The following is a 25,998-nucleotide window of genomic DNA, read 5'->3' as shown; positions in this document are numbered from 1 at the left end:
AATTTCATTTGCTGGAAGCTAAAGCCCCCCCGCATGTGAAGCCCGACAGCATTTACACGCAGCATGCCTGTTTGGGGGTGGAGGGGAGGAGGATCCCTGTATAGATTGTGTTGGTGGGGAAAAGCCAAGGGTGGCACTCTTGGCTTAATCGGCTGCCCATGTGTGGTTTGGGGACCCTGAGAATCTGGCACAACTGTCTGATCCTATGGCTTGCTGTGGGCTGTGCTTCCGAAGATAGCTAAAAGAGGGGTGGATACAGCCCATTATTTCAAAATGTCATTTGGCAGCAGGAAAACCTGCAGCTGCAGCCTTGCATTTTCTTGAGCCAGGCCCTTCTCTATTGTTCTATGATTCCGGGGCTACCTCTGGCCCCATCAAAAGCAGGAAATGCAGGGGGTTCACTGCTCCACTTTCTGGCATGTTTGTCAGTGAAAAAGAAAGGGAGGATGGCCTTGCGCTGCAACTGTTCACGGAGGAAGAGAAAGAGAGATACTGGGAGGACCCTGGGTTTCTATTCTTGGCTATGAAATCATGTATTTTTGGAGGTGCTGTTAGATTATATTACTCTTTTGGTTTCAAGTGAAGGTGCCACATCTTTTCTGTATGCACTTGGGGGGCCCTGTGCCTCAGGGACTTGTGGCTTTTGCCTTGTCCGCTCCCTCTTGAGTGCCTATGTGGCTCATTCACAGGCAGCCAGACGGAAACACACAGAAAGGCCTCTGCCTCTGCTAGTAGCCCCTGTGACTCCAGTACGGCTTCCACGCCAGTGGCTGAGCAGATTGAGCGTGCCCTGGATGAGGTGACGCAACAGGATGCTTTAAAAGGTAGGCGCTGCTCCTGTCTCCACAGTCAGTGTTGTCTCTGTTCCCAGACGAATTAGCAGGACGTTGGTTATCTTTGCATTCTGCCCAGTTCACAGAGGCCCAGCCCTCTGCCACCCTCCAAACACCACCTCTTGCTTCCTTCCTCTTGCAGACTCCTCCAGCCCGAGCAGTGAAGAGACAGGCATGGCATCTGCTACGAACTGGGCTCCCCCCAGTGAAGAACAACCAGTGGAGAAAGCAGAAGAGCCTCCTGGGGCTACAGCCTGGCAAGGCCCTGACTGGACAGAACCACAGCAAAGTGGGACTGACCCTGTTGAAGACGTGGTGCTCCCAGAGTCCAAAGAAGAGCCTCTCTTCCCAATAGCCCCGCCTCCCAAAGAAGAGCCTCAGTTCCCAGCAGCCCCAGTCTCTGTGCAGAGCGAGGATGCTTTAGATCTGGGGGAGGCCTTTGGTTTTTCCCAACCGCCTGCGCCCCCCTCTGAGAACATTCTTGACCTGTGGCAGAATGACAGCACCGTTGCGGAACCCAACCCTCCTGATGCCTGGGAGCTCCAGCAGGGCGGACCTCCCACTCCAGCCCCGTGGGATCTTCGTGATGGGCCTCCCATGCCTGCCCCCATGCTGGTTGAGGTGGATGTCCCTCCAGGGGCACCAGAGCCCCCATCTTCTGCAGGCCTTCCTGAAGATAACCTCTTGAACTTCAACGACCTGCCTGAGCCCCCAGCAACTTTCTGTGATGCAGATCAGGACGAAGAGCCAGCCAGCATCATTGCTGTCGAAGGGCTGCATCAGATGACACTCAGCTACCAGCATGCCCTGCAGGAAGCCTCTGGGGTGCACCAGGAGCCCCAACTGCTCACCAATGGGGAGACTGCCCAAAAGGAAAGCACGCAGGTAAGGCTGACAATTTTGGGATCCCTGTGCCTTTGGAAGCAGAACAAAGCTCACATGAGATGCTACTATAGCACGGCTTCTCGTGGCACATTTTCACAGACAGGAATTCTCACCAGACTTAGCTGAAACCCGTTTGAATGGCTTGTGATTGAGAGCACAGTGACAACCCAGCTGTTGTCTTAACTTATTGTGCAAACCAGGCCGTCATATTATGCCAGGGTACGATTGAAGCATAGAAAGATATACAAAGAAAATTAGTGGATTTTGTTAGTTTGGGTTTAAATTTAGCATTTTCTCTGAACTTGAAGCATTTGCTACCCTTGCTACTGGAGAAGTGATATCTAGAGTTTCCTTTCCTGTAAATGAATGAAAAGATGGATGAATGCCTATGCAGTCTTAAATAGTGTTTGTTCCATTTGGGTGGATTAATTAACCTTTGGTGATTTCTTTTACATTTTTGTACAATGAAAGTTGTGAAAATTGTAATGAGGTGGAGTAGGCAAGCACAGATGATGGTTATTCTGTATTCATAAATTGGGAATAGACACTGTGAACATCTTTCAAAGGAAAGCAAATGCAACAATTTGATTTTCTCTTCCAGACCAGCGAGGGCTATTTTAGCCAATCACAAGATGAAGATTTTAACCAATCAGAAGAACTCTCTGCTAAAGCTCCTCCTCCAGTGTTCTACAATAAGCCCCCAGGTAGGCTTTGAGATTTATAGGTGGTCTTAGAGAAATCCATTCCATAACAAAAAACAAGAAATTAATTTAAATCGGAGAAATATAAACTTCTGCATTTGATAGGAAAAAATGTAAGGTACAAATATAAACTCTGGCAGACTTTGCTTGGCAGGGGTGCCTATGAAACAAATCTGGGTGTCCTTGTCAACCACAAATTAAGCATCAGCCACCAACGTGAAACACTGGAAGTTTTTAAGAAGAGATTGGACAACCATTTGTCTGAAATGGTATAGGGTTTTTTTGCCTGAGCAGGGGGTTGGACTAGAAGACCTTCAAGGTCCCTTCCAACTCTGCTGGATAAACAGCAATCCTGAGTTGTTTTGACTGGAATAACATAGAATCTAGATTGGTGTTTTTTAAACTTGGCAATGTTAAGGTGCGTGGATTGCAAATCCCAGAATTCCTCAGCCAGCTTAGGGTAAAATTACAAGGTTGAGGCTAGAGATAAGGAATAATTCCTGACTGTAGAAGCTGTCAGCCAGGGGAATAGGCTGCAGCCTGATGTGATGAGTTCTCTCTTAGTTGAGGTGGAGGTCAGTTCCCAAATATGTTTTAGTTTATCTAGTTTGAACTATACAACCTCTGTGGTCCTTCACAGCTCTGCAATTCTAAGAGGGGCTAATTGTGAGGGCAATATAAACAGATGCACGTGGGCTTTGCATGGTCATATTGTTCTAATAGACAGGGAACATCAGACCAGTTAAGCCAGACATGAAAACAGGGTTTCATATGACTGGGGACTCGGGGAATGCCGCCCTATCGTGTGGATCATGGTTACTTCATTCAAGCGTGACCACCTCTGTCCTTCAGGCTTCCCCGGCAACAGAGGGAATGAAGAGGTGGATCTGGTGGATGCATCTCCATTGTAGCCTGCTCAGTCAGACATTCTTAATGCCTGAACACACTTTAACCTTCTGTCGAGGCATAAAATGGGCTCCCCTCGGGATTCCTGAAATAGAAGCATTAGTGATTTCCTTGGAGAAGACAAACAGCCAGCCCTGCTTGCAGCTAATCTTTTTTTGTTTCTTCTTCTTCTTCTTCTTTGTTTTCCCTCAGAGATTGACATCACCTGTTGGGATGCTGACCCAGTGCCAGAAGATGAGGAGAACTTTGGGGGCAGCGTTTAAGGCTGACTCTCAGGCCAAACTCCTCAACCCTGCACCTAGCAAGTCCAGTGTCTGCAAGCCTGGAGCAGCCGCAGTGAGGGCCTGGTGCCCCCTTGCTCCATATTGTAGCCCTGCGGTCCATGGCCTCAGATTGTACCCCGGCCAGATAGAAAAATCTGGGAGGGGAGATAACTTTTTCCAGTGCGCTTTCTCTCTCTCTCTCTTTCTCTCTCTCTCTCTTTCTCTCTCTTTTTCTAATGGTGTCAAATAGGAAATGTGTAAATCGGCCTGGTCCCCTCTTTGTTGGTAGCTTCCCTGCAGACCCCTTTCCTGTTGCCTTTGCCCATGGGGGTTTTTCAGACCCCTCCTGTCCCAATGCCATTTATGCCATTTGGGTTGATCTCTTGGGTTGGGGGTGAGGTGTGCTGCTCTTGGGGAGGATGGGAGGGCCTTTCCTCCACTCAAGACTCTGCCAGAGTTTTGAGTATTTTGCACGAATTTAAAATAAAATATGGCAATAAAATGGCCCTGCGTGGGCAAGGCACTGGCTTCCATCTCTTCCCTTCTCCACTTGGTCCCCAGAGGCCTTGTTCCCAGGGAAGCAGAAGCCCTGTCCATTCTGGGTTCCAGCAAATGTTAGCAGCAAGAGACGTTCTTTCCCCTCCACAGCTCAGCTCAGCTCCGGTGGCCCTCTGTCTGAGAGCGAGCCTGTTCCAGACCCTTCTCCTCAGGTCTTTGTTTGCCCTGAGAGCCTGGGACAAGGGGACACTCTGGATGGGCACCCTTCTCCTTTCTCTTTCTTCTTTCCTCGTCCATTCCATGCTTCGTTTTCTTTCCCTCCCGTACAGTAATTGTTTTTTTTGAAAGCACAAATTCTGTAACAGCAATGTGCTTATGTATGTTAATAAATAAATTGATTCCAAGCAGGGCAGCTGGCTTTGAAATCCAGGATGGCTTTATTGAAAAGGGGGGGGGAGTGTGGAGGTGGGGGTGCAGTGGCTGAAGAACAGCCCAAGGAGCCTGGCTTGAGTTCTACAGAAAACCATTGAGGGCAACTCTATTGTCTGTTTTTGTTTCTGGTGGCGTCCTTTTCTCCGCTACCATAAATGGTTAGAAATGTACTTTATATAAAGAGTGTCGGGGGAGGGAGGATTGTGCAATTTTTAAAATTCATGCGGCAAGCAAGCATTTATGTGGTAAGGGAGCACGGAGGAATGATGGTAAACATCTGTCCAGTGACCGGTTGCCTTGCATGAAAGCAAAGAACGCACCGCTAGGTGGAGCTGGTGATAAAGGAATGCTGTCCCCGAACAGGCTGCACCACTGAACGGAGAGAGGGAAAGCTGCTGGGTCTTTTGGGTGGGAGGCCAGGGATTGCTTCACTTTGTACCATTGTACATGTGGATTGCTTTAAAGGGAAACCACATCCGCCTTTCTTGTGCACAGACTCAAGCAGCCAGTACCAGGTTTGTAATAAATCAGGTTCCACAAACTTTATTGTTGTCAAAATGTAACAAACAAAAGATTGTTTTAACAAAGTTTAGGCCAAGCCAGAGGCTCCCCCTTACAGTCAGCACCAACAGAGCCAGTAGTGGGCCCAGAGAAAGGGAAGTGGGTGAGATGGGGAGACCAGCCCCAATCTCGCCCTGGCCAAAGAGGTCAGTTGCAACGGGGATCTTTGCGCTGTGAAGACTGTGGCCCAGACATGTCTGGAAGGCTTGGACTACGGGACCTGGTGGCTCCCACAGACCAAGGGAACAGGCTGCTCAGATCCATGCAGCAACCAGAGTCCCACGTAGGTCGCACTATGGCACGCTACACTGCCGTAGTCCTGCCAAATAAAGGCATTGAGACGGGCAGATGCCAGGGCCCAGGCTCGTAGCTGTCTCTGGTGCTGAGTTCAGAGTCTGTCCAGCTTGGGAAGATACGCTGTGAGTGCTCCGACTCCAAGTAGAGGTTGGTGCAGGTGGGGCCCTGCCCGGCTGAGCTTGGCAGGTGGAGGGCTGAGCCATAGCCTCGATCCAGGAAAAGGGGCTTATAGCTGGGCGGCTGCTCCTGCTTCTCTGGCTGCTCGTGGCTCAGGAAGGGGGCGTTGATCTTGCGGTATAAGCCACGTGTGTCTGTCAGGACTTCGCTGTATGGTGGTGGTGGCTCAGCCATCAGCACTGCTTCCTCGTAGCATGGAGGCTTAGATGGGTCTGGCTCTGCAAGCAAAATGATCACAGCCATTGAGTGGAAGCAACAGTTGCATTGGTAACAACATTACCACCATGCCCACTGACTGAGATTCCAAGTCATAAGCTCTCTATATAGCAATACTGGATGAAGTAGGAACAATGGCAGGAGGAAGATTTCCCCCTCCTTCCTTCAACTTTCTTATAGCAAGATCCTCTTACATCTGAGGCGCTGGAGGGATTAGGAACTTCCTATCCACCTTTCCTCTTCAAGAAGCATCTTCGCACATGGGGCATCATGAGACTGATTTAACCCTTTGAACTATCCGAGAGTCCCTCCCATTCCATAAGAAAGGAACCGAAATTAGGTGGACTATGGAAGACTAACTTTTTGAAGTCTGACATCTCTCAACTACAAAAGACAAGCATGGCTAACTTACGGGTTTTAAGCCAGCAGCACAAAACCCATATTGCACTGACTGATGGATTACATGCCTTCAAGTCAGTGTCAGCTCTTCCTGGCCTCCCTCTGAAACTGGCATGGCTACCCTCTTTTTCACCCCTTAAGAAGCAAGTACAAGTCATCACAAGGGCATCTTCTGGCTCTTACCATGCCTACAGCTCCAAGGCCTTGGGGGTGGGAGGTGGTGAGGGTGGTGGGGCTCAATGCGGAGTCGGTGGGGCACGGGAATGCCTGGTGGGCTTCTGATGTAACCTCCCCCATAGGCAGGGCCCCCATAGGCAGGGCCCCCATAGCCCTCATAATGCAAGGGCTCCATTTCCAATGTGCGCAGGTGCTGTTCCCGCAGCCGCTCCTCCTGTCGCCGTTTCATGCGTCGTCGCAGATAGCTGCAGAAGCAACATAGCAACACAATCAGCCCCCAGATAAGCCAAAAGCCGGCGAAGCAGGTGAGGAAGGTGTAGGTGCCGTGGGACATCACCATCTTTACTCCGGGAATTAGGGTAGGGCCTCAGAGACTTCTCTTGACAGGCTCTGAATTTAAAGTCCTTCTTAGATCCAGCCTGGAGGGAAAGAAAGATCCTCCTTTCTCAGATCTCTTCTGCAAAGAGGCAAGGAAAGCCTTACTTCTGCAGGGGAAATTGTCTCTGCCTTCCTTGCAACCTATTCATGCCGATGGGGACATAAGTGTCTCTCAGTCTCCCTAGCCTACACTATGGCACTGATCGGATATCCAGGTGCTCCTGTTGGTGCTACTTCAGTCTGGGACAGTGCTGGTGGGAGCGATGTTTGAGTGCTGCTACTCTTTCAGTCACACAGTCTTCTGTAAGCCCTTGGCAGATGTGGCCATGAAAATGGTTCGCCAGATGCGAAGACCAACTCTTGAGCCTTTCACGAAGAAGAGGAAGAAGAAGAAGGAGTTTTTGACCCTAAAGGAGCCCGATGGAGGAAAGGAGAATGCTGGGAAAGTTCATAGACACGATCTTTGCTCTTTTCTTCAACTGCCCAAGTTCTTGGATACTTGGGTTGGCACGACCAGTAACACCAGCACCCAGCCCAACTTCTTCCCATTGCTAGGTTAGGGCTTTGGGGAACCGATGGCGGTGCTGATGGGAACGCTTTCTCTGCAAACAAACAGATAATGTTGGTCAGTGTAAGAGAGATATGCATGTTTTACATTCGCAGAGGCTCTTATTAGATTTGCTACCACTTTCCTAGTGAGAAATTCAGTGTAAATTCACATAAGGAAGCACAACTATGCCCGGGGTGCAGGCACCCTCTTTCCCAAAACAAGACTATATTAACAGCAGGGACCACATTATGCAGCTACTGTAATGTGGCTTGCTTGATTCTGGATTATTGTAGTGTGTGGATTTATCTGCTGCATATCGTTTACAACATACTGTAGAGCACTGTGTGAACCCAACCACTGCAGCTTATTCAAACAATAAGTTAAAACCATGTCTTAGCATGGTTTCTGCATTTTCAAGCAGATAGAGGGATGAACGGAAAGCTTCTTGCTCAATTAGATAGAGGCACTTAGTTCAGTCACTGTCTTCCTCACCTAAAGCACCCCCAGGAAGTTAAGTCAGCTTTGCTCAAATCTGCAACCCAAATTCTACGCTGCCGCTGTATACCCATAGTCATCTGTTTTCACATAAAAGTCTTGGATAGCTTCTGGTCCTCCCACTACTATAATTAATTCCAACAAGGTGATGAGTATCAGGGAGAATGTGAGCTAAACTCTCTGGCATGCAAGGACCCAGGTTGAGAAAAGAGGTTTCAGAAAATTATGAAATGATCTACACTTCTATGGGCAAAGCTTGAGCACCAAAATGCTGCCTCACCACTCCTGATGGCATTGGCAGGCAGCTCCTCGGCTCACCAACAACCTTCTACCCACACACTTCACAGTTTCACCCTCAAAGCCTGGCTGCCACATGGTATGTAAGCCTAAATTGCCAAGATTTATTCAGTGTACTATTCCTACACCCAAGTGGGAATATTAGTGCTATTTGTGGCTTGGTAACAAAGGCGTTAAAGAGGATTTGGACACTTTCATCAGGAAGAACCCCCACAATTGCCATTCAGCTCATGTTCTTTTCCTTCTTGTCCTGAGTTGCTCAGAACTAAGCTGTTATATTTCCAGCCAAATATACATATTTTAAAGAATATTTTGGAAAAAGACATTCTTAGCCCATATTTTCAGGAGCACATGTGAAGTACGAATTGAAGATTTCTCTAGCACTTCTTCAGAAGACAACTACTGGCTTTTCATGATCTCATGAAAAGAGTGCTACCCTAGGACTTGGTCTGGGGTGGGATGAATGGTTTGAGAATTAAGTGAACACATAGGTGTCCTGTAAATAATACTCAAAGGATGCTCATTAATGGGTTTACATCAACAGGAGGAAAGTATTAAGTGGAGTGCCACAAGAGTTAACCCAGGGGTGAAATCCAGCAGGTTCTGACAGGTTCTGGAGAATTGGTAGCAGAAATTTTGAGCACTTCGGAGAATCAGCAAATACCACCTCAGGCTGGCCCCAGAGTGGGGTGGGAATGGAGTTTTTGCAATATCCTTCCCCCAGGAGTGGGGAGGGAATGGGGATTTTGCAGTATCCTTCCCCACCACACCCACCAAGCCACACCACACCCACCAAGCCATGCCCACAGAACCGGTAGTAAAAAAAATTGGATTTCACCACTCGGTTAACCTCTTCAACGTTTTTCTTCACTACTTGGATGATGTAAAGGAAATGCTTATTAAATTTGCAGAGAATTAAATTAGAAGGGAAAATAAAAATCCTAGAATCTTTATACTGTAGGTTAGAGAAAGTCAAAGAATAGAATTTAATGAAGAAAATGAAAAGTTACCACTTAGGAAGTAGGAATCAAACACATGGGTGTAGAATGGACAATTCCTAATATGGCAACAGTCCCTGTGAAAAATACTTTAGAGTAATAATTGACTGAGTAAGGGTCAGTATTCTTAAGGAGGTACAACAAAAAGAGGCAAATGAAGTTTTAGGCTGCAAAAACAGATGTATAGTTTCCATATTTTAAGACGTAATAATTCCATTTTATCCTGCATTTATCAAATCCCATCTCAAGTAATAAATATCTCATGTTTGGGGTATCCCGTTTTAAGAAGGATTCAGACAAAGTAGAACAGGTTTAGCAAAAGGCAGTAAAGATGAAAAGGGGAGCAGAAATGATGGCCTATGATGAGACTGAAGGAGCCGAGAGGAGAAGGCAGGAGGTGGGTTATGGTAGCAATCTTCAAATATCTGAAAGAACATCACACAGAGGTTCAGAACCTATTTATTATTGCTCCAGAGTGCAGTACTTGGCATAAAGGATTAAGATACAAGAAGACATATTCCCATTGAATATTAGGGAAAACTCCCAAGAACAGTTCAATAGTGAAACTAGTTATCAAGGGATCTTTCAAAAAGAGGTTAAGCAGTAATGTGTGGGGTTCCTTTAATTTGGACTCTTGCACTGAGCAAAGGATTTCAACTCTATGATTTTAGTTCTACAATCCCTCAGGCACATGCTTCTTCATTGTTTTCCTAACTGGCACCCTCTAGATATATTAATACTACAAGTTACAGAATGCCTTTCAACATGTATGGGCACTATATTTCCTACAGAATTAGGTGATTATCCCATCTGAACACTGTATTACATGGCTTAATAATACAAACCAATAGCACAATTAAGTGCATAGATTTTGAAAATGCCCTTATGTGAGAGCTGTTCATATAATAACCTAAGCCAATCAAAAATTAATAATACCTTTAATCAACTTCAATTACAAAAATCAATTAAAGCCTTTGCAAAAATTCTACCTGTGTCTTTCATGTTAAAATCAGCTCTACCTCTGCCCATCTGTGGGTGGAGTTAGAAACAAATGCAAGTGAAGTTCTGACTCCAAGGCCTTGGAATTAGATAGAAGGATAATATCTGAAAAGTGCTCAAAGATCCACATTGGGCAAGTTAATCCAAGATCTCACACAATCTTTAGGTTATAGCTTCCCTTTTTGAGACAATTCAACGAATTCTAAAAGTAGACCCAAGTAGATTTTCTACGTGTTGATAAGCTATAAAAACCCAGAAAGATTCGGAATGCCAATTCATCCAAATTTTTATATCTACAAAAGTCAAAAGGATGACTATAGATTATAGAAGATCCATAAGCAAAACTGAATGCAAGGTTGCATTTGTGTCTACCAATGCGTCCTTGGGAGGCATATTGCAAAAAATATATAAAATAAAATAAAAATCTAGCTTCTTCTGCCTCTTTAATCACAGTTACACAGTGAAAACATTGAAAAGATCAATCATATAAAAAGAAAACTATTCCCTTACCCCAATCTTTATCACTGAGGTTAAACTACTGTATCCCCAAATCTTCAGAACCCAAACTAATCCATAAAATAGAAAATGTGAACTGGCTTCAGGCTTGTATATGTCTGTGGTACTTCATTTTTGCTAATCTTCCCCATGGCTGACAATTTTAAATTGATAAATCAAGATTGCAGAAATTGTTATGTTTAAAATTGAAGTACAGTTTGTGATGAGCGATATTATTTAAGAAAAGCTTCACTAATTCGGACCTCTCCAAATGTATTGGGATAGCTATATTCTAGAATTCCCTACCAACAATGTTTTTACATTTTAAGCAGATCACAGAACAGTTTCTTTCCCAGCGAATTCTTAAATGTCAACATTTCCTGGACTTAAACAGTATCTTGTATCATTTGGAATTCTATATTCTGCTAACTTTGTGATTCTCCAGTGATTCCTTTCATCATGTTATTTTCATTTTTATAATACATTGGTGCAAAGTATTAAACTTCCATCTGAACCAGAGTGAATTATGATTTTACTTGTCTTCAGCAAATGTTACTACCCAATAACATTTATCTAGTCAAGACAGCAAATAAAATTGAATAGGTAGAGAACATATGGACAAACATTCCTGTTTTATACAGCAGATATGCAGCAAATTGAAAATTTTGATTTTCTTTGTCAAAAACTCTGAATTGTTGAAATAAGCCTCACTCTTTGCTTTTATCTTATATAAATCTTGGTTTGGCATATTGCTCTGGTTACCACAGTTTGGGGGGAAAGTATAAAGTTTCAATCACATCCAAAGGACAGAATGTCAAGAACTGAAACAAAGACAAGCTGTTAATATCAGAAAAAACTTCTTTGTGTGACCATATTCGATCCTTATAAAAAAGCTAAAGACCTTAAAGTATAAGATTATTCTGAATATTCTCCTCTAGTATATTGGGATGGGACAATCCCAATTAAAATAGACTTAGAACAGATAGGGGAGAAAATATTGTGTGACCTCATAATTTTATCATAGGCATTATAATTGAAAAGTACAGAGTACAAAAGTACAGAGACAAATTGGAACAAGTCCAGAGGAGGCCAGAGGTCTGAAAACAAAGCCCAATGGGGAACAGTTAAATTAATGGGGTATGTTTAGCCTATAGAAGGAGACAAGTGTGAGGAGATATGACAACAATACACAACTACCTGAAGAATGTCATATAGTTGAAATGCTCCTCTGGAGCATTACTGTCTAATGCTCCAGAGGACAAAACCAATGGGTTAAAACTACTGGGAGCCATATCAGGCTAGACATCAGGAAGAATTGTGTATGAACTGTCAGTCAGTGGAACAGGCTGCCACATGAACTGTTGAAATCTCCTTCATGGAAGATTTTGAAATACATGCTGAAGGGTCATGTGTCCAATAGATCTTGCACTCAGGACATTGATTTAATTGGCCTTTGTAGTATCTTCCACACAAAAATTGCAATTAGAGATGCCATAAAGCATTGGTCACTGTACGATAAAATATTTGGTGAATTTTTAGTGGATCCAGGATTATGGTCTGATAATAAGGCAGTTGTGTGTGATGTCATGAGCATGAAATCTTTCCAAAACAATGCCAGCAGTTCTACTGAATTTGGCAGTTCAGGAAAGTAGCAGAAATATTGTTGGCAAAGGAAAAGGCTAGAAAAGCTAAATTTAACTGATCTTTTAGATACGGTAATATATATTATGCGCACTTTAATTTTTCATGCATATGTTTTTTTTAAAAAAAACAGTCTGTTATGAATGTTCTGTGTTGTGTGAGAAAAAGAGACTGTTCTAACAGGAATTGTGCAAAACTAAGAATTCAGTACCACTCCTTGTACCCACTCCCAAATAAAGGGGACGCCTGTACTGGGCGCTGCAGATTCCAGCACCGAATCATGACCATAAATGTCAATGCTTTAGCTACATTTTGGCACAGATTCTTCCTCAGCATGAATCTGGCCTATTGCAAGGCTGGTATCAATGGGAAGCAATAGAAAATGGCTGTGGCTGGTGGGGAAGTTAAAAGCAATGCATCAAAAAGGCTGCCCTACCTGAATAGCTATGCCTCAAAGCACAGATGGCTTAGTGAGAGATAAGACCCCACATCAATCCAGCCAGAACAGAGGCCTCTGACCTACAGCTGGAACTTCTGGTGGCTCTTGATAAGGGAACTTCCTTTCTTCCCCTTTGTGAGGCCCAAATCGTGTGCCCGCTTGGCTCTTTAGCTTCTGACATAGGGTCAGACTGAATGCTGGTTTTGGAGATAAAGTGCCTTACAGCTCATTTCTGGGCTGCCTTAATGCAGCTATCCTGAATCCTCAATCCCTGCTCCAGATTCTTTTTGTGGCTTATTCTCACGTATTAGCTTTGTTCATCCAAGCCTGTCATTCTAACCGTCCTTGTGTACAGGCAAGGAAATGAGACATTTTCCTGGATTTGGGAGTGGGGAGCAAAGGATAGATTTGTGGATGTCTAGACAGAACAGAATGGGAACTAATCACCCCTCACTCTTATCTCAGGGGCTAGGAGAGAATAATTTAAATTATCCCTTCTAGACCTACAACGGTGGTGAAATTCTTGCCTTGGATTTGGCAAAGATTCAGGCTCAAGGTAAAAACTCAGCAGAAAGATGCTGTTTTTCAACCTTGCCACTATGGCATACATATACATTAAAGTCTCCTTCAAGTAAGGCTTGGTTCCGGGTGGCTTGAAGGAGACAATCATGTAGGCATCATATACAGGATTGATTTAAGAACTAAGTCACGCTGCACAGAGAAGTCAGGGAAGCTTAGAACCAGCCCCTTAAAAGGTTTCTCTGGGAGCACTTGCTGCCTCAAAGGAAAGGAGCCAAACCTCATTCCTGTATCTGCTCCCTCAATTATGTAGTAGTGAAGCCCTTGTTGAGGTTAAAGGCTTTTCTCTTTCACTGCTTTCCATCCACCTGGAGCCAGCCCAGAGCAAATGGCTCATTAACAAAAACTAAACCTGGAATGGCAGGTTGAGCCAAAAAGATTACATGCTATTAAGAGGAATTAAAAGATCCAGCGCTTGGTATGGATACTGTATACAGAAATGTATCTTGGAGAAAGAAGCAAGAGGGATGAGAAAGACTAAGCCCCTGAATGTGGTTAATCTCTCCTAGTAAAAAAGGGATACAATGGGAATTCTCCTCCCCCATCCCTCATCATTTTTGCTACTAACTTTGAGCTCTCCCAAACCCAGCATTTGGACAATCAAGGCTGGAGAAGATAACCTCTTGGCCTCCATTCAGAGAAGGCTACTGGACCTAAAGAGGGGTCCCTCCATCTCCCGCCTGCATTTCCACCAGCCTTCCTGGATCCGTGATGCATAGAGACCAGCTCTTCGAATAGCGGTTCAGTCTACTGTTGTGCCGGTGTCACCCACGCTTTACAGTCGTTTCCCCCGCCCCCACCTCTCAGCTACCCGAGACACACCGATCCTAGACTTCTTGCGCCCCGAAGAAGCCACATTTGCGCGGATCCCCGTCCCCGTCCCCGCACACACAACACACACACACACACACGCGAAACGCAGAAGCCGAAGCGCGCGCTCCCACAAGCAAACGAGAACGCGCGAAGCTTCTCTCTGCTGCCTCCCCCCCCCCGCACCGTTGAGTTCCTCCCCCATATATTGCCAATCGCCACCTGGCAAGTCCATTGCCAGCCACGGGAAAGGGATGCCACGTTCCCAGGCTGTGCCAAGCTCCCAGGTGCCCAAACACCAGGAGGCGACGAATCAATCTCCACTCCCAGAAGATGGTCCGGGTCGCCTGGCTCGGGGGTGGTGGTGGTGGTGGTAGTGGCGGCGGCAGGAAAAAGGCTCTTAACGGCTGGCTGACGCGTTAAGGGGCGCCGGCACGTGGAGAGCAGGAGGGCAGCCTCAGGGAAGGGTTCGGGCTTCTGGGGGGGGTGCGTGCAGAGGAGGGAGCAGGGGTGCAGAGCCCTAGGAGGACGGACACCCCTCGCGCGCGCTCCCACCACCTTTCCCGTACGGAGTAAAGTCGCTCTCCTCCTCACCGTTTCTTCCAGCGCCGAAATCAGGGATCGCTCGCCGGAGTCCCATATCTGGACGGCGGCGGAGCCATCCCTCCCCACCCCCAGCCTTCAGTCCAGCGCGGCGGCCGCGCAACCTAGCAAGAGGTCAGGTCCGTTGGCCCGCTGCCGCCTTGCCCATGGCCCGCCGCCGCCGCCTCCACGCGGGCGGTGCCGGGCTCTCTCTTTGTCCTCTGCGCTGCGAGCGCTCACGCGTCTCTCTTCCTTTCTTTCTCTGGCTCCTGCCTAGCTCGCTCCCTGCCAGCCCCGCCCACTGGCTCCACCCTCGGCCGTCGCCGCCACCGCCGCCGCCAGTTTCCAGTCAATTCCTGCCCAGTTCGCGGGGCTCGCGGGGCTTTCCTGGGAGGGATCCCGCGGCCCCCACCAACACCCAATACCACCTTTTGTCCAGAGCGGCGGGCCAGGCGGCAGAACCGAGCGATCTACCTGGCAGCCACCACTACCCCACCACAGACACACCAGCCCTCGCCGCCACGGCGCGATCCCGGGGGACGATCCCTGGAGGCGCCTGATCGGAGTTTCCGGCCGAAATTCGCTTGGCTCCCCTTAGGATCGTTTCTCCCCCTCCCCCCTTTCGATCCGGGCGGGCCTCTCGTTTAGTCAACGTCACGAATGCGGCCTCCCTTGACACCGGGTAGCACGCCAGGGCAGCGGGGAAAGGGTGGGGAGCGCCATAGCGGAAGAGGCTTCCGACGATAATCCACGAGGCTCGATTTCAGCCCCCACAGAGAAATCCGTGCTTGCTTTCCCTCCCCGCTTCCCGAGCCAAGAATAGTGCCTGGAATGGAGGTCTTGATTCATAGCCGCCTTCTCCCCACCACCACCTCCCCCCACCCAGCTCCGCCACCCTACACGTAGATGCAGAATGAGAGCTATTCCTAGAGTCTTGTGTCGCTAAATAGATGAAAGCTGGATAGGGGTGGGGGGAGTGGGGAGTGGGGGGAGCGCTGGAGCTATGGGAAAGCCCTGTCACCTGAACGGGCATGGTCTCCGGATGAGCATGCCAGGCGGATCGTGAACTCTGAGAGCCTCAGATGGAGGAAAATGTTCCTGCCGTAGTTGTATCTATTGCGATCCTTTAAGGAAAGCAAGACAATCCCGTCCATACCCGACAATCTCTTACCTGAGCTAAAACACAACCACACAACAGAAAAAGCCACCTACACACCCACTTGCCCAAACTGTTCAATAAAGTCCAGGTCTGATTAGTGATCACACAATACTGACCAGGACAGAGATGATTTTCCACACAAAAAAAGGAAGATACAAGGAGGAGGTTGGCTGAAACTCTGTGGGTACATAGCACAAAACCTATTTTGTTAATGATTCCATTTGCTGCTTTGTATTTTGTTAATGATTCCGTTTGCTGCTTTGTAATTTGAAAAGCCTTCAGCAAGTACCTTTGTGCAATCCCAAAAAGGTATTTCCTTAAGAACCATGAAAGATGTGGTGGTCTTTGTCTCCTTAAAATAGAGCTAAGATCAGCTCCAGCCACTAAACCTAGTAGAGCCATATTATGCATCCCCTCCCTTTACCAGTGAATCCCAGTGCAAAAATTGCCTAGCAGAGACGGAATGGCTTTAGCCATGGAGCCTCTCTGAAAATAGAAGGGCAGTCCTTGGTCTGGCTTTCCCGTCCTTCTTATCAGAGTAGAACAAATAAGGTGTCTCTGCTTCCTTTGCCTTAGGATGTGCAACAATTTGGCCTTTATCCAAAGGTAAAGGTAGTAGTGGGTTTCAATTTTGGCTGCTACCGGTTCGCTTGTGGGTGCATGTGCAGAAATGTCCGGGCGGGTGGGCAGAGCCTCCCACTACCGCTGCTACCGGTTCGCCCGATCCAGGGTGAACCGGTAGCAACCCACCACTGGTATAAGGTGGAACTGTAGAGTTAAGTTCAAGTAGTCCTTGTTTAGTGGCTGTTCAGTTACGATGGTGATGAAAAAGCAAATTTATGGCCAATCCTCACATTTCCAAACTTAACCGGTCTGTAAAACAAAGGAAAGCTGTAGTAAGATCATAAAAGCAGTAAGATCATAAAAGCAGTGGCGATTTCACTTAGGGACCACTTCGTTTAATGACTGAATAAACACAGACTAACCTGTAAATGCTTTGAATGGCTTGGTAGCAGCTGGCTGTAGCTCATGGGAGTTGTAATGAACATACTTAGAAGGCCCCAATGTATGTAGGGGAGGATGTGTTAGTCCCTAAAAGACCTCCTTCCTTGGGTGAGCCCATCATGATGCCCTGAGGAATTGACCATCCTATGGCTTTATGGCAGGGTAGAGGGAGGAGCCTGTGGCTTCCTGCCCCCAATCTACATATTCTCAGCAGAGCTGACAGCTGCCATTCCTGACTGCCTAGAAGGAAGCCCCTTTCTCTGGAATGGCAGCATTGCCTGCAGGCCTCTCTGTGCTGCTGCCATGGTGACAGAGCCCAGAGAAACATACAAAACCACCCCTCAGTAGTTGCTATTGAAAAGTGTCGTGCTTGCTTGGCAAAGCCTTGGAAAGAGAAGCTATCATGGGCCTGTCAAGGAGAGTTAAGGGGGCAGATTATTTTACACCTCAGTACAAGGCAGATATGAAGCAAAAATATCGGGGCCTGATTTAGCACTACCTAAAGGAAAGGATAGAAAAGGCCCACAACCAGTTTGAAGGAGTAACAACCACTTGAAGACCAAAAACAGCCAATCTGCCTGTAACATTTGGCTGCTTTCCTGCTTCCCTAACACAGTAAATACTCTTGTGAGAGCTGACCAATATCTTCATGCGTGTGGATGATGCACAGCGCCCCAAGCTACCATACTTCTAGGCAGGAGCTATACCAGTTTGTTAGCCTGAGGATCCTGTATTCCACCCCGCAGAAGAAATGGAGATCAGGGCCCAGTTGCTCAGTCACTGGAGATCTGTGACTGCGCTGGCGTTTCTTGACAGTGGGACCTCCCCCTATTGATACAGCAACTGAAGTCCCCAACTGCATCCCTGCCCAATGGTCTTCCTACCCTCCTATCTCCCTCTTCGTGCTTGCTGTATCCTCTTTCTGTTGACACTGGCCCAGCTGCTGCCTCTTGTTTCTCATGGGTTAGTGACATGGCTGTTTCCTGACTTGCTTCAAAAATATTATTAAAAGTTTCCACTTTTTGTGGTGGAAAGATAGAGGTCAGCCAATCAGTGGTGCTGCAAATGAACATTTTGAGAATCATAGATCTAGCTGGTTCTGTATGAATCTTTGGCACTAGCCAGTTCTGGGGATGACTTTCATTGCCAAATTCAGGCTTTCCAGCAGTATGAACAACTGTGGAACATATGCTTACGTGTGCACGTGGGGAGCTAAATGAAAGATGGCATATATTCTTGTTCTGTGCCTTCCGATTCATTGGATAACGGTGCTGACCTATGCCACCTTTGTCATAGGCTCCTTTCGTGAATGGGCTGCCTAAGAATCTCAAAAGCCTCATGCGGCATGGGACAGAGCATACAGTTCCTTGTTGTGAGTCAGCTCCTTTGTGTTGTGGGTATTGCCCTCTGTGGAATGTGACCCAGAATAGCGCTTCCTCTGTGTGGGTAGGAACTGAGACTTACTCAGCACTAACCACAAAACATTATTTTCTTACTGGAATAGCCACTTGTGGCTATTCCCATTTTTGAGCAAAAGTGATTTACTCCTTGATGACTTTAGCCTATTTTTGTTTTTATTCGTATCACTTGGGTGCACTTCAGAAATGCTTACACCATCCGATAACACAAAACAGTTCAGGGTAACAAAAATATGTATGGTAAGTTCTCTACAGTGTCAGCTATGGGGTGGGGGGGAAAGCATCACATCACCCTTTGAGAGATCTTCCTTGGGCCCAGTATTTTCTCCTACCGATTCATGCTTCCCTTCAGATGATGCGGGGGCAGAAATCTCCTGTGATACTTGAAGCGGTTGTGCCTTTGTATACCGTTGCTTGTTTTGTATGAGCAGCAGAGCTGATAGTACTTTGAATGGGAGGCCACCTGGACCTGATTATGATATATATATAAAAAAGAGTCTGCATTTCTACCTGCCTTTCTTCTGCTGAATGGATAGGAGAAGGAAAATTGGACTAAGATGCAGGGAGGTAGCAAGTTGCATCTAGGTTTTTCTCAAGTGGACTGCAGGACCAATGACATGAATGGGACAAGTCTAAGTTCTGTCGATTCGGTTGGTCTACCCTAAGCTTAATTCACCCAAGATACTACACCATCTTTCATTTTGAATTGGGCTTGTGGAGCTCTGCTTAGCACTGCAGCGCTTGTGGCTGCAACTTTCTTCTGCTTAAAAAAAAAAATCAGGTTTGCTGCTGGAGACAGCTTAACTGCGTAAACCAAGGCTAGAACTGAGAAAGGGGAGGGAGCATCCAAGAAAAAAGTGCTGCTATCAGCCATGTGTGCTATGCAGGATGAAAAGTGTTTCCTAGCAACAGCTGAGAGCATCGCTTGCCCGGCAAAGGAACCTCCTACAGCTCGTCCCAGGAAAGCAACACATCAGGTTGTTGCAGGGACACAAGGGTAGTACAGCCAAAGTCCAAACAGAAGTCAGAGGGAAGAGAACATCATTTGAGATATCATTAAATGAAGATTATTTCCAGCATGTGAGCATAGTTGACAATAACACATTGTGCAACCGCAGAATCGGTACATCTTCATTTTAATCATCTGAATCGTGACTTCAGTACTTGACCTCATTCCAAGCATGACAGTGGAGAAAGGGACTGTTCAGCAATCTCCTGCAAAATGGCTGTGGTTGATTGAACCTGTCATAGGTTATCCAGCCAAGCACCGGAGTGTAACGTTCTCCAAGTGAGGGTTGGGGGGCTCTCCAAAGGCACCCTTTGAAATTACGGGAGGGGCTTTCACTTTGTAACAGTCCATCCTGATCCTGAGGCAGGGCAGCATTTCTCCCTATCGTGTTTATGGAAAATCACAATGGCTCTATTTATATAGGAAAACGCCTTTGACACATTTGGCATATTCATTCTGGAAGCAGCTTGTTTCAAACTCAATTGTCCAGCATCCTGTTCGTTTCGTTTTTGTACCTTCCCAGGAATAGAAAGCGTTTTGGAGAGTACAACAACCATATTGTTTCAGTGATGAGCAACACTATCAACCAAAATGAGGGAACCTACAGGCTTCCCCCCCCCCCCGTTAACCCACAGTATGCACATACGGTAATATATTACATGCATACCCACTGATGAATACTTCTTTCTCTTTTTTCCATTCCCTTTGGCTTAAGTCCCTTCTACTCTGAGAGTAGAAGTCTGTACATTCCCAGAGCTGCCATTGTTACTATTTCACACTGTAACTGAGATGAGAGTTTATGTTCACATATCGATTATTATTCATAGTCCGTATAGTACCTTTTGGGCACCCTGGACCAGTTCCCTGGAGAGAGGTTCCCCCACCCCCGGACCGGAGGGGGCGTGGTTTCATGTGCTATCTGTATCCCGCAGATGGGGCGTTTGTTTGTGCAGTCTGGTTGGGAATCCCTGGTATAGGATAGGTCAGGGGTCTGCAACCTTAAATACTCCAAGAGCCATTTGGACCCATTTCTCACAGAAAACACTGGGAGACAAAAAACCTGGGTGGGTGTGGCCAACTCGATGTCACTCACTTCCACTAGTCACATGAAACCCCCCACCAGCCATTCCTACCCAGCAGGTCATTAGGGCAGAGAACCAGTTGTTTAAAAACACCAGGAACCAAAAAATCCTTTTGATATTTCTCTCTCCCCTTCCTCCCTCCTTCCCTCTTCCCCCCTCCCTCTCTCTCTGTATTTCTTTCTGTTTCTCTCTCTCTCTCCCCCTCTCTCTGTATCTCTCTGTCTCTGCCCTGGCCGCTTCTCCATCCCACTGTCGCCCTTACCTTCTTGGGCCAGGCGCGGAGTTACTGGGAGGGGAGGGAGAGGGACAGGGCCAGACAGTAGTGGGATCAGCTGACAGCCACCGCAGAGGACCCAAAGAACCGCATGCGGCTCTGGAGCCACAGGTTGCTGATCCCTGGGATAGGTGAATTAGGTAGAACCTACGATGACAAGTTAAGGGCCCACCCATGATCAAAGAAGAAAAATCAAATTAAGAAGAAACAGAAAATGAGGATGGTGTCATTGATTGCATGTTCACTCATATCAGCAAATTAAATCAAGCACCAAATTTCAAGAAATATAAAACATTAGTTGCTACAAGTTGAGAACTAAAGATCAGTAACAAATATGATCATATATTGATATCATATACTGTAAATCCAACAGATGTATAACAATAAAGCCGAGGGAGAATTTATTGGGGTAACACTATTTTAGTTCTAGGTGTTTTCCTCAGTTGCATTACCTAAACTAGTTAGAGGAGATTTCCCTTAGAATTATAAGTAAGTAGCTAATATAGAATCTGTTGAGTTCTTTGAAGATTCCTTGCTGAATACTTTGCTTTTTTTATGGGTACACTTGATTAACCATCTTCTCTATTTTTTCTCAATATCTTTTGAAATCTTCTGAGAAGGTATTTCTTTGAGTGTCACTGTGCTTTGCAAGCTGAGAAGATACGGAAAACCATTTTCCATGGTGATGAACCGCTGCCTATAGAAACCCATTTGGCCAGTTCACTAAGTTAATGTAAACTGTTTACCGGAAAGGCATTTAGAATAGATGACTGGCCCATTGCAATATTTACGAGAACTTTGACCAGCGATAGGCTTTCTGATCCTAGCACTCCTTCATTGAGAATTGTTTGTAAGTTATAACTTGGTCTATATTAGTTGCCGCAACAGTTCTTCGACTGAGAGAGGCGATTATCTTTGACTGAGAAACGAATGGCCAGTTAGGGTATCCTTAACAACAGGAACAGAACTGGGTGAATAAGAGAATTGGGGGGAGGAAGAGTCAGGATACCTGGGGCACGGTGTGCTTTTTTTTTTTGGCTTAATGTCCTTGTCTCAAACATATGACTGTACCATGTTAAGGATAAGGCGAATGATACCATACTGTATTTTGACGGTACAGTTCCTAGGTGAAGTTCTTAATCTGCTCCCATGTGAAAATAAAGTGCAAGGAGTGTAGATTAAATATGTAGAGAACTCTTGCCAGTCAGTACTAATTCTATAACATCAAGTAGCTGGATTTCTGACACATTAAATAGCTTCTTAAGTTGAATCTCTTCAGATATCTGATGCATCACTGTTACTGCAAATGGCATTCTGAAAAAGATTTGGTAAAGAGTAAGGAGTGATGAAATCAACGGAGCCATTTTGTCTTGATTAGTAGTTGCAGACAGATGGCTTTTCCCTCCCTCCCAAGCTGGCAGGCCAAGGGTTCAAAACTGGATTCTGGAGTCAGCTCTCCACTGCTGTTGGTTATGCCAATGCTGTTCCACGGTAGAGATTATTCAAAGGATTTTTACCTAAAATGCCCCCTTTTCCTGCTACTGGGGGGGGGGGGAATCCTCCCACCACTGCCTGTTTCTATAGCAACAGTTCCCAAGATAACAAACTGCACTTACCAGTCTCCTGAAAAAAAGTGCAAAAAAAAAAAAAATGTAGCCTGGAAGATGTAGCCCACAAGCTCCAGATCATCCCCTGGAAAGCAAAAGGCTAGAGAAGCGCAATGAATCTTATCTCAGCCAACTGTTTGCACTGAGCCTTGGAATGCCCAAGCCACATAGTCTCAGTTTAATGTAATAATGACCTACCTTTACATGCTCAAGGGTCAATTGTTTTCTTTTAAAAAAAATCAGCCACGGAAAACCACACATTGATAGAATCTATTACTAATGAAGTTTAGCAAACGGGCAGAGCTGTGGTATTTGGTCCCCCTTTTCCTTTTTGCGTTTTTTTTTGGGGGGGGGGCTTTGGGAAGATTTTTTATTTTTTTCCACCCGATGGTAGAGGGTAGTGTTGCTATGGCGAGACAGGCAGCTGTATAAATCAAATAGTTATTCAGTAAAACACTTTTGAATTATGCCAGTACAATCTTGACGGTCTCGAGGGATGCTGAAAGTGGGGATTGCATATAATGAGTTTAATGGATCCATTCTCAAAGGACCTTCGGGCAGGCTCTGCTATAAAGGAAAAGCAGGAACAATTGGATTTCTAAGCCAATTCTAAGTAGCATTTCTAAGGCCAGTTGAGTCCAAGGGGATCGGAGTTTTAGCTCCCAGTAATCACAACAGTCTCTTGACTGAATCCCATTTTTGGATTACCTGGTCTGTCTTTTGAACAACTGTCAATGAAAAAGCTCAAGCTTTCTAAAGGTACGGCTAAAGCTTATCCTACCTAAGGTCAGAGTAGCAGCCTTTTGAAGCTCCTAACTTGTCCTTTTATAGCTCTTCAAATTCTTGCAGTTTGACCCCAGGGCTTGGGCCTGGGGAGAGCTCAGTCACAGGGAAGGTTGCTCAGGTGTTTTAGCAGGAGCTTTTTGAGTGAAAACAGCTAAACTCTGACCGTCTTCTCTTGGAAGGTAAAGCAGCCATAAAAAAAAAAAAAAAAGACCACGCTTTGCTACTGCTCGGTTACTAAGCAAAGGAAGCCAATCTGGTCCTCATTTTTTTCCATCATCACTTTTTTTTCCCAACCGCAGGTGGCAGATCTGAAATCAGTATAAATGAATCCAGAATTCAGCAGACAGCCTTCCTCCCCACGTAACCTGTTCTCGGTCGGAGAGGCGGAGTTGTGATGGGGCGGGGGGAAGGGGGGAAGCCGAGTTGCTAAGCGCTGAATTGGAGATACATTGGAACGCGTGTCGTCCCGTAGCCTCAATTCATCCGGCCTTTCCTCCCCGGAGCTGGGGGTGAGGGGCGCTCCCCACTTCTAGGCCTAACGACCAGAGTGGGTGCGTGCGCCTTTGCGCGCGCCTGTCGGTATCAAAAACAGCCGCCAAGCCACCCAAAGCGGACTCGCCGCCCCCTCGAGAAACAATACACTTTTAAAAAGACAGGAAGCCAGGCAGAGCCAAGGTTATGAAATACGTCGTTAAGGACAAGGACGTTTATACAATGGAACAAACGGCCTTTGCGAGATTGGGAAATTCTCTCCTTGGGGCATTTCCACACAGGCCAAGGTGGGGCTGGCTGCATCTGCGAAGGCACGTCGGTCGGAAGCCGCAGGCTGTGCAGCCTCAAGTCCGGGGGGTGGGACCAGGCGGAAAGGAAGGATCTGGAGTAGCCTGTCCCGAGGTTCCCGAACCAATCCTGGAGCCTGGAAAAAGATGATTCTGTGATCCAAGTCCGTTCTTTCTAACTTGTTTCGATATTGCGTGCCTTTATATTTCTCCGCCCCTTTCCTTTCCTTTGGGGTAGTAAACTGTTCCAAAGGAAAGAAGAGAAGGAGTTAGTGGGAGATAGAGGAGGCTCAGCTGAAGGCTAGGTTCCTCGCAAGCACGTCGAGCGAAGCGAATTGTCAAGAGGCGAACCGCTTCGGTTTTATTTTACCTCAGCACCGCCTGGTGGAAATGCTTGCGAGTCGCATAAAAAGCACGGGCCGAGCTGAAACTGTCCGGATCCTGGCCGAGCCTCGTGCTACGTCAATCCCGGTCTCCGGGCTTCCTTCCACTCCTGGCGCTACTGTAACGCCACCCGACAAAGCTACAGCCCTTCCCCAAAACGGTCCCGGTCCCAACCGCAACAACCAAGCCCTCCGCGTTGCAAATCGGTGCTGGCGAGAGACAAGAAACAGGGCTGGGCAGATCGGAATCCCGCGCCCTAATCCAGGAGCGCCGCCTGCTACCTTTTCAGGCTCAACCCACCTTGGCGCCTACAGGCTCATTCTCTCGGAAATATGGTTGGGAGAAAGAAAGGGGGGGTGGGGGAAGCAACGAGGAAGGTTCGGGATTTGCAGCTTCTTCCTGGCGTGGAGAAAGCCACAAAGGAATGAGTTCTCCTATCCCTGGCCCCAGTCTGCCCAGGGTAAGGCAGCCTCTCATGACTTTTAATGGCTCATGATTTCTCGCCTTTCTAAACCTCTGGAGTCGAATGATGCTTGGTGGGAAACGATACAGATAAAACCACTCTAAAAATATGGTTTTTTTAAAAAAAATAAAAGCAAAACAGACACAACCACCTGTCCCGCATGAGATAAAGAAGAGCAGCTGGCATAGACAAGGTCAACTTTTGTGTTGTCACCATCTTGGCTGCCTTTCAGAAGGAAGCTGGGGATCTGATCTGATTGGGGGCTGCCAGGAGGGGGTTGATCCTTAGGGCAGGGACACCAGAGGTGGGTTTCAGCAGATTCTGACCAGTTCTGGAGAACCGGTAGCAGAAAGTTTGAGTAGTTTGGAGAACCTGTAGTAAAAATTGTGACTGGCCGGGCCCCCATCTATTCTTTGCCTCCTGAGTCCCAGCTGATGTGAAGGAAATGGGGGTTTTGCAGTAACCTTCCCCTGGAGTGGGGTGGGAATGGAGATTTTACAGTATACTTCCCCTGCCACGCCCACCAAGCCACACCCACAGAACCAGTAGTAAAAAAAATTGAAACCCACCACTGGAGCACCCCTCTTCTCCCAGCACTTGCTGCTCTTATTACCTAGCTAGACATTATCCTGGAAGAAGCAGACAATTTGGGTTTGATTTTCCCCCCCCTGTTCCTAGACCCCACTCTGTCAACTCCAGCTTTGGTAAATTAATCTGAATACTTCCGCATACGCCCCAGGTAATAGAATAAGAAATTTGTTTGGGGATGCACTTATCAATGCAGGGTGCAAGTGCAAAATGAGAGAGGTGCTGAATTTCTCTCCCTTTATAGCCCAGTAGGCAGAATCTTTGTACAGTGTGTCCTGTCACATGAATTTGTTTTGCATTATACACATTGCCTCATTAGTGGAGCATGTGGAGATTTTAACATTGTTGAGCATTTCAGATACATTAGATCTGAATTCCAGAAGAAAATGAACCATTGTTTAAGCAATACATAGTAAAGGAAATTAAGTAGATATATTAAAGTTTTAAGGAGAACTTTTCAGTTTCCACCTTTTTCAACTGCTTTGAAATTGGACGCAAAGGTGAATATGGCATACATAGACCCTTATTCATCACATTCTGTAATATGGAGTTCATAAAAGAAGTAAAAAAAAAAACCCCAAAGAAACTGAAGGCCTGTGGTAAGGAAAAAAGGGATATATAAATCAAGTTTATGCCAACATCTTCATTGCTTTCACCCAGTTAATTACACTACTTCATAAGTTGTGATTTGTTTTTTAAACTTCTTGCCTCTCTGTTTTTGAAGCTCTCATCAACTCCAGAGAACCACAGATTTCTTCTTCCTCTTAACTTAGATCTAGTCTTCTTTCATATATTTGTTCTGAAACTCAATTCTTATTTATTTTCTCTATATGGCC

The 25,998-nt window shown here is 46.3% G+C and overlaps 2 protein-coding genes and 1 long non-coding RNA gene across 7 annotated transcripts in view; 1 reads left to right on the top strand and 2 right to left on the bottom strand.

The window, feature by feature from the left end:
* The window catches only part of DBN1 (drebrin 1), a 47,691-nt gene extending 43,200 nt beyond the window's left edge, over positions 1-4,491 (top strand). For 2 of the 4 annotated variants that reach the window (XM_058169257.1, XM_058169258.1), the window contains 4 exons: positions 690-824; positions 976-1,718; positions 2,320-2,422; positions 3,518-4,491. In XM_058169257.1, coding sequence (XP_058025240.1) covers positions 690-824; positions 976-1,718; positions 2,320-2,422; positions 3,518-3,588 — 1,052 coding nt within the window. In that variant the 3' untranslated portion in view covers positions 3,589-4,491. The remainder of the gene's footprint in view (positions 1-689; positions 825-975; positions 1,719-2,319; positions 2,423-3,517) is intronic. The other 2 variants (XM_058169260.1, XM_058169259.1) reach the window with 1 other exon arrangement.
* Positions 4,492-5,045: 554 nt separating this feature from the next.
* Positions 5,046-15,143, bottom strand: PRR7 (proline rich 7, synaptic). Of its 2 annotated transcripts, none has more exons than XM_058169263.1 (3): positions 14,621-15,143; positions 6,352-6,590; positions 5,046-5,771 (listed from the first exon to the last, which is right to left on the bottom strand). In XM_058169263.1, exons 2-3 carry the CDS (start codon positions 6,572-6,574, stop codon positions 5,383-5,385), a joined length of 612 nt encoding a protein of 203 aa, XP_058025246.1. In that variant the 5' UTR covers positions 6,575-6,590; positions 14,621-15,143; the 3' UTR covers positions 5,046-5,382. The 2 variants fall into 2 exon arrangements, with proteins under 2 accessions (XP_058025246.1, XP_058025245.1); XM_058169262.1 differs by having other exon boundaries at positions 6,352-7,325; positions 14,621-15,139.
* An 8,481-nt stretch (positions 15,144-23,624) lies between these two features.
* LOC131191297 (uncharacterized) lies at positions 23,625-24,393 on the bottom strand. Its single transcript, XR_009153460.1, has 2 exons — positions 24,098-24,393; positions 23,625-23,969 (listed from the first exon to the last, which is right to left on the bottom strand). It is a non-coding gene; the product is annotated as an uncharacterized LOC131191297 (long non-coding RNA).
* Between the last annotated feature and the right edge of the window lie 1,605 nt (positions 24,394-25,998).

This window comes from Ahaetulla prasina, chromosome 2 (genome assembly GCF_028640845.1).
Source record: "Ahaetulla prasina isolate Xishuangbanna chromosome 2, ASM2864084v1, whole genome shotgun sequence".
NCBI lineage: Eukaryota > Metazoa > Chordata > Lepidosauria > Squamata > Colubridae > Ahaetulla > Ahaetulla prasina.
Note: the sequence above shows the minus strand (reverse complement) of the source record. Positions and strands in the feature narration are given on the sequence as shown.